This window comes from Corvus brachyrhynchos, unplaced genomic scaffold (assembly GCF_000691975.1).
Source record: "Corvus brachyrhynchos isolate BGI_N302 unplaced genomic scaffold, ASM69197v1 scaffold175, whole genome shotgun sequence".
In the NCBI taxonomy this organism is placed as follows: domain Eukaryota; kingdom Metazoa; phylum Chordata; class Aves; order Passeriformes; family Corvidae; genus Corvus; species Corvus brachyrhynchos.
In genome coordinates, this window is record NW_008238448.1 from 997262 (window position 1) to 1012301 (window position 15040).

At 39.9% G+C, this 15040-nt stretch overlaps 1 protein-coding gene across 1 annotated transcript in view; it reads right to left on the reverse strand.

Annotated features, from left to right (window-relative positions):
* The window catches only part of MANBA (mannosidase beta), a 46385-nt gene extending 31351 nt beyond the window's left edge, over positions 1–15034 (reverse strand). The window contains exons 1-5 of the mRNA XM_008635669.2: positions 14962–15034; positions 6001–6095; positions 5399–5504; positions 3280–3450; positions 542–665 (exon numbers count right to left, since the gene is read on the reverse strand). Of these exons, the coding sequence (XP_008633891.2) occupies positions 542–665; positions 3280–3450; positions 5399–5504; positions 6001–6068 (469 nt within the window). The 5' untranslated portion in view covers positions 6069–6095; positions 14962–15034. The remainder of the gene's footprint in view (positions 1–541; positions 666–3279; positions 3451–5398; positions 5505–6000; positions 6096–14961) is intronic.
* Between the last annotated feature and the right edge of the window lie 6 nt (positions 15035–15040).

Below are 15040 nucleotides of genomic sequence, written 5' to 3' on the forward strand. Positions count from 1 at the left end.
AGGAATGCAGGAGGTTATCCTCTCCAGTTGCAGCTTTAACAATTATCCTTGCATAGCACGACTGCTTTTCTCTCTCAGACTTCATGTTGTGTCCTGAAAACTCAGCACTCTTCAAACTCTATTCACCGTGCATTTGTCTTTCCAACACAAAACCAAATTCCCATAGCAGCTTAGCCTTTGTTTTAAATGAAAGTGAGACATATTTACAGGGAGTCTTGGTCAAAACACATGCCAATATAAACGAAATTTTTAAAAACCAGAGAACAGGTACTAATCTCAATTATACTACATTTATTTCTGCAGTTATTCGGGTACTTTAAGCAAAAAAAGATTCTGAATTCTAACACTTTTAATAGCTATTGCTTGTACTGAAGTACTGTTTCAATGCCTAAAAAAGGTGTGCTGTGGAAAGAACTACACACAAAGTCATAAAAAACCCCATAGAACATTTCCTAAACTGATAGTTAATTGGCTTAACAATAAAATGGTTTGTATTCCAAAGGTGAAACAACAATAAAAAGAAGAAGTGAAAGAGACTTACCAAAGAAAGGAGTTAAAGAAAAGTAAATCAGGTGATAATGGTTATAGGCCTCAATCCTAACATCTTTCCAGATTCCTTGAGTGGGAAAAGAAGGGCCCCAATCCCAACTAAATGAACACTGCTCCTGGAAAACAAAATTATTATGTTACAATTGCCTGTTTTTCACACAGACATTGATGCTGTACCAGAAATAAAAGACATTTGCTATCTGGGAATAAAATATTGATGTGCACTGAAAGAATTTTTCCAGTTTTCATAAACCCAAAGAGCTTACAGTATTTTCTTCTTATTTCTCAACTAGAACTCTGCTGGTACTACCTGTATTATATTAAAAAAAATAAATTTTGTATTAAACATCAAAGGTACAGAGAAATTTTGTACTACTGAAAGAGCAAAACAACACTTAGCATACCACTTAAAAAAAATGCCAACAAAACCCCAAACAGTAAAGATCCAAAAAATAATCCAGGAGAATATTCTCAATTCAGCTATGAATTATCTTAGTTTGTAATGTCAGTATTTAATTGTACACCTAAAAGACAAACTGAGCAGAAAACTGAGTTAAAAATGTTACAGTATTTTAGAAGAAAAGTATAAAATTAAAAATCATATATGAAATAGTTTATCTCCTATTTTTGGTTTAAACACCACAGATTAATACAAGGAAAGAAATGGGTATGTCTGGTGCATTTGTGTAGTTCAGTCATGTTCACTGTTTCTCCCCTTTTTATGGTTCTCTTATACAAAAACAAAGGGAACAAAAACATGGTTGAGAAGTAGCTTAGTTCTGGTACTAACATCAGAATAACTGTCAGAATTATAAAATGCTGGTCAGGCAGAGAAGTACGTACACTAATTTCCATTTAGCTGTTTTCAAACCTGGTCAGACCTCTACTTAACAAATCCCTTGACAACATCTATTCATCTGCCCTCCAAGTTTCACACAGCTCCAGCCCCCAAAGCAAATACAATGTACAGTGTACAGTGACACACAGTTCTAAATTTAGAGACTAATAACTTACAGCCAAGGCATACTAATTTGGGCAAACCACATTGCACAAGCCTGGCCCATCCCTTGTGTTGCCAGTCAGCCTCCCTGTCTATCAAATTGCAAAAGAGCCTTCCAGGAAGCAAACACTGCACCTATTTCAAAGGGAAAACCAGGAACAACATATTCTTAGAAAACATGTCCGATTGAAAGTCATTTTCCCTTTATAAAAAATAAACAAATGAATCACTGACAGATTGGCAGGTTTCACTACAATACTACAGAGACTGCTATCAGAAACAGTATCTCATAAGAACAATATGCCTGGATCACTGGAGTACATCAGCAGCGACAGGTTTCTGTTCTGCCACAAACTCCTATTTAGATTTAGTTAAGTTTACTGCACTTAATACTGCACCTGAACTGTGTAAACAGCTCTCCATTACTTTCAGATGGAAAGCATCCAGCTTATAGCAATGTCCTAGTTTATTTACTTTTAAACGTGATAGCTGCTGTTGTTGCCATATACTTCGAACTCAAAATGTTTCTGGAAATTTCTGGAGCAGCTTCCAAGTACACTCAAACAACTCATTTGAGGAAAAAACATTAGGGTATTTTCTTACAAATTTAAAGGTACAGTGCAGTGAAGCATAAAATCATTCCAGGCCACTTTTGCTCTATAAATAAGACTACAGCTGTGTAAGTGCATTATTACTTCCAAGCCTCTCCTCGCACTGATTTCTAAGAAGCACATTAGACTCAGAAGAATTAATAAACTTTCTAAAATGTACAGAAAATAAAAGTAGCAGCAACTAGAAATAAAGACAGCATCTTAACCCTAAAGGATCTTTCCAGGACAACAAGGAGTCCATGTTTACATTAACAAATTTTAAAGAAAATTATATCCAGGTTTAAATTAACAGGATCCTAGTCATTTTTTGAGGAGACTCCAGAACGACTTTATTAGAAAGTTTGAAAATAATTAACAAGAAAGGCATTTTAAGTGGAGACAAACGTGCAAAACCACCCAAAACCAGAAATTAGAAGACAAGATCATCTGGACATTGCCTCTATCTGCTGCAAAGCTATCAGAAATACATGAGATGCTACTCAAATGATAGTCTGCCTTTAGTTAAGTTTTAACAGCAAAGAAGCCACATCTTAAAATTTCTGAGCTTCATTCATTTATATTACATTGTTGTTTTCACTGAATATGTACTTACAAGTACTTTACTAAGATGAGAACAGGTCCCGTGTTACATAACACTTCTTGGGACATGCCAGAGCTGCCCAGTATAAATAGCACAGCACATGAGCAACAGCAAACACTCACAAAGCTGCTTGGATGAGATTTTTACAGCCTTGGCAATACACGCTGGTATTTGCAACAGTGAACTCTATTGTCAGCATACATTGCTAAACCCACCCAGTGGATCAAAATGTAATGATTACACATTTCCCACTGCTATCCTGTCCTCTTAGCTGAAAGTCTCCTTGCTGACCCTTTCATGAAAATAGCCTTTTAAACATTCTTATCACTTAGATATGAAGCCTGGCCTTCTTATGCCTCTTGTATTGTCAACATACAAGATTACAGGTTTCTAAGGGGGACGGGAGAAGGAAGCTGCAATGAAAAATATGCCCTACTTATAAAACTACATTGCAGATTTCAGAATACAACCATAAGGACAGCTTGTGAAGCATTCCTCTTTCCCAGCCTGAAGCCAGAGACAGACAATTCTGCCCCTACCTTTCTGATGAAATTAACGTGGCACTCTCCTTTCTGCACAGGTGGAGGGCACGCCGGGGGAATGCTGTGTGCTTTGTGACATCTGCTCTGCTCTGCTGCATATGAAACGGCTGACAAGAAACGGACTTCAACAAAATTGACCTCCTGGATCACACTGGTAATATCAAAGCTCTAGGACAAAACACAGAACAAAACCATTACATGTTGACATTTATATATGAGATTTATAATCTCTATTACATTGGGATTTTAATACCATACATATATTATTCAAAGGCTTTTGAAATACTGTCTCAGCGTGCTCCAGTTTTGAAGGAAGAGAAAAGCTATCTCATAAACTGAAAAAAAGAAAATACACAGGAATGTTCTAGATACAAGGAGATGTTTCTAGGCAAACCACTTTCCTCACACCGAGCCCTCACTGCAGGCTGCAGTGCTCTGCTTGGACACAGAAGTGCTTGAAAGACAAGGACAGCAAGAGAATCTTTACCCTCCTTCCCCATCCAGAACTCATCTGCATCTTTGGGAAGACACCTTATTCCAACTCAGAAAGCTGCTCCATACAGGAGAGTTTCCAGCTCACACTGTGCTGCCAGCTCATCTACCACAAGGCACTGAGCTGCCTTGTCCATGAACGCTGCAAAGCTGTATTTCATTCCCCAAAATGAAATGAGCTGCATTCTCACCTCCCAAATGTACAGACACACTTCTATGCCAGCACCAAATGAAGCATTTGGGGGCTTCCTCACCAGGTCACAAAATCATCTTCAACATGGCTGGATAAAAGGAGAAATGTTCCATTTCAGAACTATCCTGTGCTATCAAGACAATATGGTTCCAATGGCTAATACCCATTTATTCCTCAGAGTGCTCATTTGTGAAAAGCCAAGGAGAAAAGCAATTTTTTCTAATTTGGAAGCACCCCAGCTAGCATCCCTTATTTCTGTAGCATACTGCAGGAAATTATAAAGCAAATAGCGTTCCCCAATCCAGAGCCTTCAGAGGGTCCTTTCTGCAGATGCTGCCATGTGGAACGGGTGAACAAGGCAGAAGTCTGGGTCACAGTAACCGCGGACTCAATTTAATGCAGTACACTCTGATTTTACAGTGAAGGCCATTTCATGAATTGTTACAATCTGACACAAAATGAAGTTGCAGAAATATGGACAAAATAATACCACTTCCTAAATTTACAGAGCCTGCTACTGACAAACTTTTAGATACTCTCCAAATAGTAAACAATGACAATTTCATAAAACCTCCATGAAATGTTTGATTTCACTGATGGTAAAACTAAGTCAAAGAGAAACTAAGTGGCTTGTCCTAGGTCACACAGACCCAGGTGGCAGAATCTAGCTCTTAGTCCAGAGCCTCTGCAATAAAACCTGCTGGAATGGTAAATGCTGAGATGTGGAGATGCCAGATTTCATTTGTAATTTAGTTATTCCACTATTATTCTTCCTTTAACTCTTCAGGTTTTTTGATCCTTTTCAGATAAAAGCAAGCATTTCTCCTTATGTTAATACCAGAATAATTTTGTATTTTAAGAGCTATAAAATTAGTTGGAATGATTTGCTACTCTCAGGATCATTCCATAATGAGTACTCTCATGCTGACACAAGCGAAGCTCAAAAATGCAAGACAATGTTATCCAACGTGCAATATTAAACATAAACCACCCTCTTTAAAAACCAAAAGCATGAAAACACAAAGGCTTTACAATATGTGCATTTTCATTGCAGTATTCACATGTAAACCATTCTAATACCAATTAGTAAGCAGATTTACAGCTAATAAAACAGATTTAAGCTTACGTTTTCTTGGAGCTGGGACACATCCCAAGAAGCAAGATGTATTATTAGCTGAACTGATCCTCTTGCATTGGTCCTCTCATTTAGGACAAGGCACATTCACTTCTAGATATGACACTGTAGCTCGTGAAAATGGAAGTACACTTCTCTTTTTAACATTTACCTGATAACACACGCAGTCCTCAGGTCAACACTTTCTGCATCCAACCACCTACTTTTATGGGTACTTGAATGCACTGAAAATGCTCAGAACAACAGAGCTTTGAAGAAAAAACAGAAGCACCTTCAGAAATAAACACATTACTTACATATCTGTTGAACATGTTGTCTGTTCTCCCAACTGTGACATTGTTGAGCAGGATCTGTGCTACTGTATCTACTCCCTCGAAAACCAAATTCACTTTCTGCCACTTTCTACGGAAGAAAACATATATGTGGAAAGTTAAGGACACACAAGAAACAGACAATATAAAAATGTGTATCGCTATTGTACCAGCAGTTGCCTCAGCTACCTGCAAAAACATTTGACTCAGTGTAGCTACATTGTATCTTTAAATGCTCAAATTAAGATGACAGCTGAAGTAGCTCAAGTCAGCATGTTCAAGAACACCGCACCATATATAACACGTTCACATACCCACCAGATATTAGATGGGATAGCTTTCAATTACCCTAAGAATTATCTTTTCTCAGTTGACAATTCATAAGTAAATTTTAACAATCCATTTTTAAAAAAAGGAAAAAGCAACAATTGAAGTGTTCTGTAGCAACAGATTTGCAGCTGCACATGATTGCATAATTTGTTTTATCAGATACAAAAGTATTAAGCAGATTTTGAGCTGATGGATTAACTTGCAATTCTCCATGAAAGATGGCACAGAACTATTTTAGACATATCTTTACTGCCTACCTGACGTCAAAAGGAGTTTTGAACGTCCTGCTGTAAGTCCAGTTATCTAGTGAGATCCATCTGTACATCACATCATTAAATCTGTAGTATGGATCCTAGTAACAGACCAACAAAAAGAAAATTACAAGATTTATTAATAGTGTTACTACATAAAAAGAATCACAATGTCCATTAGATGAACACTTCTTATTTCAGTCAGTCTGCAAATGCAAAATCCATCTTAGTCCTGATACTCCTTGTCACCTTTGAAATTTCACGTGAAAGCAAAGCTTTAGTAATATTTGGCTTTATTTATATAGGTCAAAACCCTTTCTGCTATAATCACTCAAACTAGAAGCAGCAGGATTTGTTTTTACAGTCTGGAAATTAACCAATAAATCAAGAGAGCTTCTGACTTAATGAGAGGAACAGAAACATGATCACCCTCATAATTATGGAGAAAGTAAGACTAATAGGATTTTAAGAGGCAAAGAAACAGCATTTTAGGCCTCTAGGGACAGCAGTGAACAAATCTCTAGTTTAAAGTTATTGCAAATACTCCACTTGTTTCTTGTCAGCTAGTCTTGCTGTGGTAAGGATAAACAAAATTGTTTTATGTGGAGGGATGGAAAAAGAGAAGAATGAGAAGCAACGTGATTTTGGTTTTGGTATAAAACTAAATGACTACTTTTGAGAATAGTACTGCATTTACACCAAATGTGCCCTTCTCCCTTTAACCACACTACCTAGGAAGAATAGAAGGCACGGTTGGTCTAAGCTACATCCTCAGCCTTTCTGGCTTCATGCTGTATTTGTTACCTTATGGCGGGTTGCAATGTCCCTGACCCAGGTTAAAGAACCTGACACCCCATGGCCTTGCACCTCCCACAGAGGCAGCAGAAGAGCACAGTGCCCATCCCATTTCGGAGTGCAGGAAGGCACAGTGCCCCATCCCATGTCAGTGTGCAGGAAGGCACAGTGCCCATCCCATGTCAGAGTGCAGGAAGGCACAGTGCCCATCCCGTGTCAGAGTGCAGGAAGGCACAGTGCCCCATCCCATGTCAGTGTGCAGGAAGGCACAGTGCCCACCCCATGTCAGTGTGCAGGAAGGCACAGTGACCATCCCGTGTCAGAGTGCAGGAAGGCACAGTGCCCATCCCATGTCGGAGTGCAGGAAGGCACAGTGCCCCATCCCATGTCAGTGTGCAGGAAGGCACAGTGCCCTATCCCGTGTCAGAGTGCAGGAAGGCACAGTGCCCCATCCCATGTCGGAGTGCAGGAAGGCACAGTGCCCATCCTGTGTCAGAGAGCAGGAAGGCACAGTGCCCATCCCGTGTCAGAGTGCAGGAAGGCACAGTGCCCCATCCCATGTCGGAGTGCAGGAAGGCACAGTGCCCATCCTGTGTCAGAGAGCAGGAAGGCACAGTGCCCCCCTCTGCCGCCGCTGCCCGGCTGAGCTGCTGCCCCGAAACAAAGGCCAGTCTCTTCTGGCCTGCATGACTCAACCCCGGCTCAGAGGGAGGGGAGCTGCGTTAAGGTTTGCTTTGATAGCAGTGTTCCAACAGTACCAACACACTGAACTACCCGCCCTGAATATCCAAATTCACACCGAAGAAAATCTGACCAGCTTTTTTTTTTTTTCCTACTTGCTGGAACTTAATTTTTATCCCCATTTTAAGAGTCAGTAGAGATAGTAAATACATTATGGATTTGAAATCTTCTGAAAAAAATTGTCTCATACCTCATATTTATTTTGCACCTAACAGGGTCAGGCTTTGTAATATACACATAAACCTATTATAGCAGAGCAAAATCGTAACATCTAAGTGACTCTCCTCAGCAGCGCAGTCCCTTCTGGAGTCCTACAGTAATACAAACATCATTCCTTGGGCTCATACAGAGGAAAAGGTGTCACCTTGCCTCTACATGCTATGCTCTATCAATCAAATTTCTTACTACATGGGAAGAGTCAAAAAGGAAAAGTCTTGTCACCTTAGTGAAACTGTGACCTCTGTAATGATAATACAGTGTATACTCTAAAAGTTAAGTCATCGTGAGCTTACCAGAACTATTACTGAATTTTAAGACATTCATACCATTACTTTTGGGGAATATATCTCAGACATTTATTAAGATGCAAAATTTAAGGCTAAGAAAAGCATATTAATATGCAAAATTTAGGCTCATGAAAGAAACTCCACTGAGATCATTGTACTGAGATAATGAAAGGCAAGCATTGAATGTCAGAGACTGTGAAACCCCCCAATATGTACTTTACAACGGTCTTGCTTTAACATTATACACCATCTTATATATTTTTACATATACATACATATTCGTATTAAACATCACATACTGTTTTATTTCACATTATGCTTTGAAAAATGTGCAAGTTAAATTTCAGTAATTGCCATTTGTATGTGTGAAATATTTTACAAAAGGTGAGAGATGAAAGTTGCAAATGCACTATCAACAGCAGACTGTAAAGCCATTTGGTTAACGGTCAAAAATCGACATCAGTGTCTCGGCAAAGATGCACAAAGAAACCTTCACCATTTCTCCCACAACAGCACAGATACAGAGATGTCAATGAACAAAGTCCTGACTTCTGGAAAACACAAAACCGGTTGTCTAGGAGCAGAAATGTAGGAATATTTTACCAGAGGCAGAAATCATTGCCAAACGGGCTCTTACAGGCATTTACAGAGTGGCATGTTTAAATCTCAGAACGTACTGAAGATCCTTCTTCCTGAAGGAGCTTCCTTTTCTAGTCTAAAGCCTTCAAACTTCAAGAAATGCACTGACTGCTAAAATAGGTGTCATAGAAGGTGCTAATTAGCCCTTCTGACTCACAGGCATCCGCCCTTTCAGATGGAAAGCTCACAGTTAGTTCCGTGTACCTTCATGTAAAACTTAACAGCTTACTGATATCATTGCTACATAACCAGTAAGACAGCTCATATATCACACAGAAAAGCTGTTAAGTGCTAATAACTGGTCAGTCATATTAACCATGACAAATGTTGATTGTTATACAATCAGTCGTGGCAACGTTCAAGCAATGCTTTTAAGACAATTCTCAAGATTCAGGAGAAACGCGTGACCACAGCAAAGTCCTCTAAGAAAGCAGAATTACTTCTCCAATACACTTCTGAGGTTATTGACTTTCTCATTATTAAATACAACTGTTCTGAGTGCCGGAAGATGTACCCCTGTAAGTCAAATTGTTTGGATTTCTCTGAAACAGAATTTCATCCCACGTGAAATCATTTCACATCAAAATTAAAAGCTTAGTTCAAAAAGTGCATGCAAAACCCCACAAATTTAAAACTCTTAAAGGCACAAGGAGAAACTGAAAGATGGTAGGAAATAGGCTGCACATCCATTAAATACACTTCACATTCAATAGCTCAACAGCTCAATGTGTTTCTGGAAGCAATTCATAGAGGGGTGGAGTCAACTACGGCTATTTTTAGATCCCACCAAACATAACAGCCTTGCATTTTCCTGCTCCCTGCAATTTGGGGAAAAATCTGAAGCACTCAAGCTGCCTGCCTGTTTGTTCCCTGCTCCCAACCTCAACGCTGTAAGCAAGCAGCAAACCACCTGCTGAGATTAGGTAAAAAGCCCTGCTACAGATCATCAAAAGGAAGCAGTTTCCCGGTCGGATAACAGGACATCAGCGGGACTTCAAAAGCACTGGCAGCACTACAATGAAGGCCAGATGGAAGCTTGTCCTTGCAATGATTTTAAGGGGATATTGAAAAGCTACGCTCTGATAAGAGCTTCTCCTGTTAAGGAGGAAATGGATGAGACATGAACACATGAGACGTAAGGCTCCAAGCCCAAGTGAGCGAGTGGTGCCAGGCACACCCTGGCCCAATGAAGGGATACCTCCAGGCCCCCACACTCCAGGAGTTCTGAGGGGCATGGCACAAACACCTGAATTACACCAGACGGAGTCAGCTGTACACGGGGGGAAGATCTGCATATAATGAAATGAAATGTAATAAAGAGAACAAAAACCAGATTCCTTTGCCTTACCCTGCTTTTGTTATGGTCTAATTTGAAGTCACCTTGCATGCTCTTCTCTCATAAATTAATTCTGCTGGTATTTTATCATGTACACTGTAAGAAAATTCTGATGGTGCAACAGATTACCAAAATAAAATTTGCAAGTGATGTTTCACAATTTACGGTTTATTGATTCTGCTGTGCCCAACTTCAGACTGGAAGCAAAATAGTTAATATATACTTAATATATACTTATCTATACCCATGTGCTCCTTGACATCACAAGTGATAGCAGTCAGGACACTTACACAATTTTCACAGCTTGAAGTCAGGCTGAACTAACAGTAGTGACAAATGGATTGTATTCTTGGAACGTGAGTTTTGGAAGTTCCTCCTAAAGTAACTAATTGTCAGTAGCTGCTCTCAGAAAGCAGTAAACTGAATGTCACTGTCAATGTTCAAGATGTGTCACAACTGAACACTAGGCCAAATATGACTAAAGAGTTAAGATACTAATACCCACTGCATAATATTATTTGAATACTGTGATGTATTTAACAGACCGCTGTAACTTTTCTCTCTTTTAATATCACAAGCTTTTGAAAGAAAAACTTAAGTGCCTTTTAATACTTACGCAAAGTTTTACTAAGGCTTTTGAACGTTTCCACATATGTTCTCACAGTTCAGCAGAGCACCTATATTTCAGTGGAAAATAATATAATAATCAACTATTCCATCATCAATGAATGCCATCTAACCTGAATAGAACCATAGGATACCCAATGGAATTGTTACCTGGCTTGCTCCAAAAAATCTAAGTTGTGATGAAGTGTCAGAAAATAAACAACAGAGTATTTTATACAAATGCAGAACAAGCTACAGAAAAGCACACTACTTTCCAGAAACACAGAACTACCAGTTGGGGTATATAAACTTCTAATAAATTTTAATATCTGAGTATGACCAAGATCACTGTGAGCTTCTCTGTCAAGTGCATGCCCTTGTCTATCAGGCCAGAAAATGCAGTGTTACCCAGCCCCTATATCAGCATCACACTTGCAGACCTCTCGTAATGGTCTATGCAAATCTAAGTGACAGCTAATAAGACAAAATAGCCTTATGTATGAATGCAAATGGCTGGCATATGAGAAAATCCAGCTACAACAGCCATATTCATCAGAACTGAAAATTTACAGGAGTCACCTGCCAACAAGAAATGCCACAGTGCAGAACTTGGACAGTAAATGGTAGAGGATGCCTATTTCCAGCACACAGACTTAATATACAAGTTACCTGTGGGTACATATGGCTTATCAGAACAGTGGTCAAAAGCAGAATCTTCAGACAAAATGGTTTTGGCAAATCTTTTTCCAGAGCTGCAGGGTTAGGAACAGATTCACTGCAAGTTTGTAAAATGTCTGCATTCAAAATGAAGCTTTGCACTAACTTTATTCAAGTGACTATTACCCTTCTTTATGTGTATTTCTCATGTGTTTTCTTAATTTTACATTTAAATGATAGTACGAGCTACAGTGTCTTAATGAAATGTTATTAAAACAATCAAGTCAAACACATAATCTGATGCAATCTCCTGGCCCTAGAGCTTTTATCATAGATAATCCAGCATTTGAACTACATTGATTGAATATGAAAGAAAATAATACTTTAGTAGGAAACTCAAGGGTCTTCCCCAAGAGCATTTTTTGAGACACATGCATTTCGTGCATTCAGGAAGATGTGTTTCTCCAATGTATATTTTATGAGCCAGAGTAAAGATATCTCTAGAACAAATGCTAAGAGGATCCAGAGAGATGAGTAATGAACCCTCAGCATCAGAGAGATGTTTTTCAAGTGTATGGCCTGCACAGCAGATTAAAGTAAGGCTACAGACACGCAATCAGCTACAGCATCCCTGTGCAAAAACAGTTTGTGTGTCGACCTAAATTTGAAATGAACCACACAGTGATAAATTGCTTGCAGCCTACTCTTGCAATCTAAGCCACATTCTGAAGGCTTAATATTCATCAGCTTACCCCTGCTGCCCTCCTTCCCCTCATTTGTGAGATGCCCACTAAGCTACATTGCAGGAGTAGGGCCTTCCAAATTTTGCTTTAAATTTCCCTTTTGGGTGCTAATCCATTGAAAATCTCACAGATACAGAAGCAAAGGATGCAGTGCTATTTGCCATTTCAAATCACACAGAAAAACGGCATGTAGACTTCACCAGGTGAACACAGGGGTCCTGCTATCCAGAATGATTTTGTTCCCACTAGCTTTGTTCTCCTATTTCCTGGTACAGCTTTTCAGACCAATCTCCACTTTTGATTACAAGTTGCATTACTGATCTGGTGACATCTTCTGTAAGATGAATAAAGATCCTATATTCCATTGCAAAGAGCAAAAGGAGCAAATGAAAAAAATATCTAAGATCAAAACTTGTATTTAGGCATCTATAATAAATCTTCTATACTTGACACAACACCAAAAAGGGCTGATTTCCAGAGATAATGAACTCTGAAAAAATGGAGCAACCAGTGCTCCATGCCTCTACAATTACAGCAGTGTGCATGCTTTTGTAAAAATAGGAGTATGATTTTAGGCAGCTGCACTTGAAAACCTTTGGCCACATTCACCGCAGTGAATAACCCTCAGGACAAACAGCTGAGCCCTCCTCTGGAGCACGAAGCCTCGAACTGCAATAACGAATGATGTCACTGACTCCCTCCAAACAACTCAGGCTTGCTGCTTCGCAGAATGCAACACCTTTGGTGACAAGGATTGAATACATCTAACACCATCTGGAATAGGTTTCAAATCTGCTAAGGTTGCTCCCCTGTTTTTGTATGGCCTCCATTCTATCTTTTAAATAAAAATGTGATTTTAAAGTTATTTAGTTATCCTGGTGCAAATTTGTGTGAATGCTTCTTTCTGTAAACTGAGCTTTGCTAAAGTGAGTAAGAACGGGTTTAATTAAGATGGCCTTGAGTTACCTGTACACATCTATACATAGAAACAGTTATCTCATTCTGAGCTTGGAACTAGCCAGCCACCAGCTGGGTCCAGTCCAGAGGTCAAGCAACCAGACTAGTGAACCATTTTGGTTAACTCAGCACCTCGACAGTAACACCACCAATTTAGCAACAGCTTCCAGTCCACAGCAGGTTCATACCCGGCCGTACCAGCACGTGTTTGGAGCAAGTTCTTACTTGTATTCAAGTAAACATGTAAGTGACCACAACCAACCATCATCGATATTAGCCACATCCACTGCTGCCCAGCCGGCTGACTAACCTCTCATGCTTCTGTGCAGACTTGGGATTCTGCCCAGGCACGTTAGAGTTCATCATCCTCATTTCCAAATATACTGCTAAACTGCAAGTCAGTGTGCAGCCATGCAGCTAAATTAGCAATCACACCTTCTCACTTCCTAAGTGTACTTAGTGTGAGTAGTTAAATGTGAGTCTTTCATTACATCATTGTCTTGCACGCCTGAGTCAGTGCATCGGTCACAGTTTCTCCTGGATGATTATTCACACTTCTTGCACAGCACCTCCCAGAACAGCCAAACATCCCAGATGTTCAGTTTACCTTGTGCACTTTTGCATCAGAGAAACCGGCACAGTTCCCTTAACCGATCCTCCACATAAAGTCTCCCTGGCCCCTGCACATTTGAAAACTATACAAAAGCCCTTCCGAAACCTTAATTCTCTATGTCCAAGATGTCACATCACTGAGCACACAGACGTTAAAACAAGAGATCATCATAGCTCTGCCTACCCCTTCGTAACGTGTTTCTTTTCCAATGTTGATGCTTTGTATCTGGCAATGACACTCTTTGGAATCTATTATTAGTGCTGGGATTCCCAACCTGTGCCAACACAGAAAATGCTAAAATTATCCTGACCAAAGGGTGTCACTTTCTCCTTTTACCTCTCTAACTTTAATCAGAGTATAATAAGCTGAAGGATAAAAACTGAGAAATAGAAAATACAAAATGCATGCATCCACAATGTGTTTTTAAAATAAATTATGTGCAAAAACCACACCATTGGGCCCACAATAAAGGAGGGATAATATGACATACTCACAGCATACAACAGTACTTTACATTTTCCAGCACAGAACTGTATGTATCACCTTTATAGATGACTTTGTTAACTTCACTGTGTTTTGTTTCTTTTCCTTGTTCCAGGTACGTGTTCCATTTTCTTCGTTTCCTTTTAAAAAGGCATCTTATTTCAACAATGACGCAGTTAATGCCACGTTTCTTGTCAGGTCTGAGTCACAAGCACCTTATGCTAGTATCAGAATACTTTGCTATCAATCTGCAACTGCAGTTTTGAAAATTTGTACAAGAAAGTGGTTGCTGCCTTTTTATAAACTTAAAAACGTAATATAAGCAAGCATAAACAGAAGCAGAAAAGCTTCTTCGAAGTGTTACGACAGGAGCTTGTCCTTTAAATTTAACGTCTGTTCTTGTGTTTCAGAATATATGAGAATATATTTAGGCAGAATGGGTGTATATGTTCTCCACTGTTCTGATATTCTCTGCAAGTTTTAAAAGGGCTTTTTAATCGCCTGAAATCCCTAAACTTATTGCATCAACAAGCCAAACTTTAGGACGGTGGGTTTAACTTTTCATTCTTTTGAGGTATCACTGTAGGTAAGCATGACTTACATGCTGTGAGGGTATTGCAGGTATCTGGTGTCAGCACCTTGGCTGCGTGTCAAAACCACAATCTCACATACTGCAAAACTTCCATTTGTATCCTCGGCCTTATGTGCGACTGAGGACACTTCAGCCACCAAACGAAGCCCGGCTGCTGCACCGGCGACGCCAACCAACCCTGCAGTGGCCGGGCAGCTCCGGGGACGGAGCTGAGTTTTGGGGGGCTGGTTCTCCCCTCCGAGGCGGGCTGCCCACGGCGGGTGGGGCTGCTCCTCGGCCCGGCTCTCCGAGTACCGTACCTGGATGAGGCCCCTGCAGAGCAGCGCGGTGTGAACGCAGCCCGGCACCTCCGCTCGGAGCGACACCGACCCGTTCCCG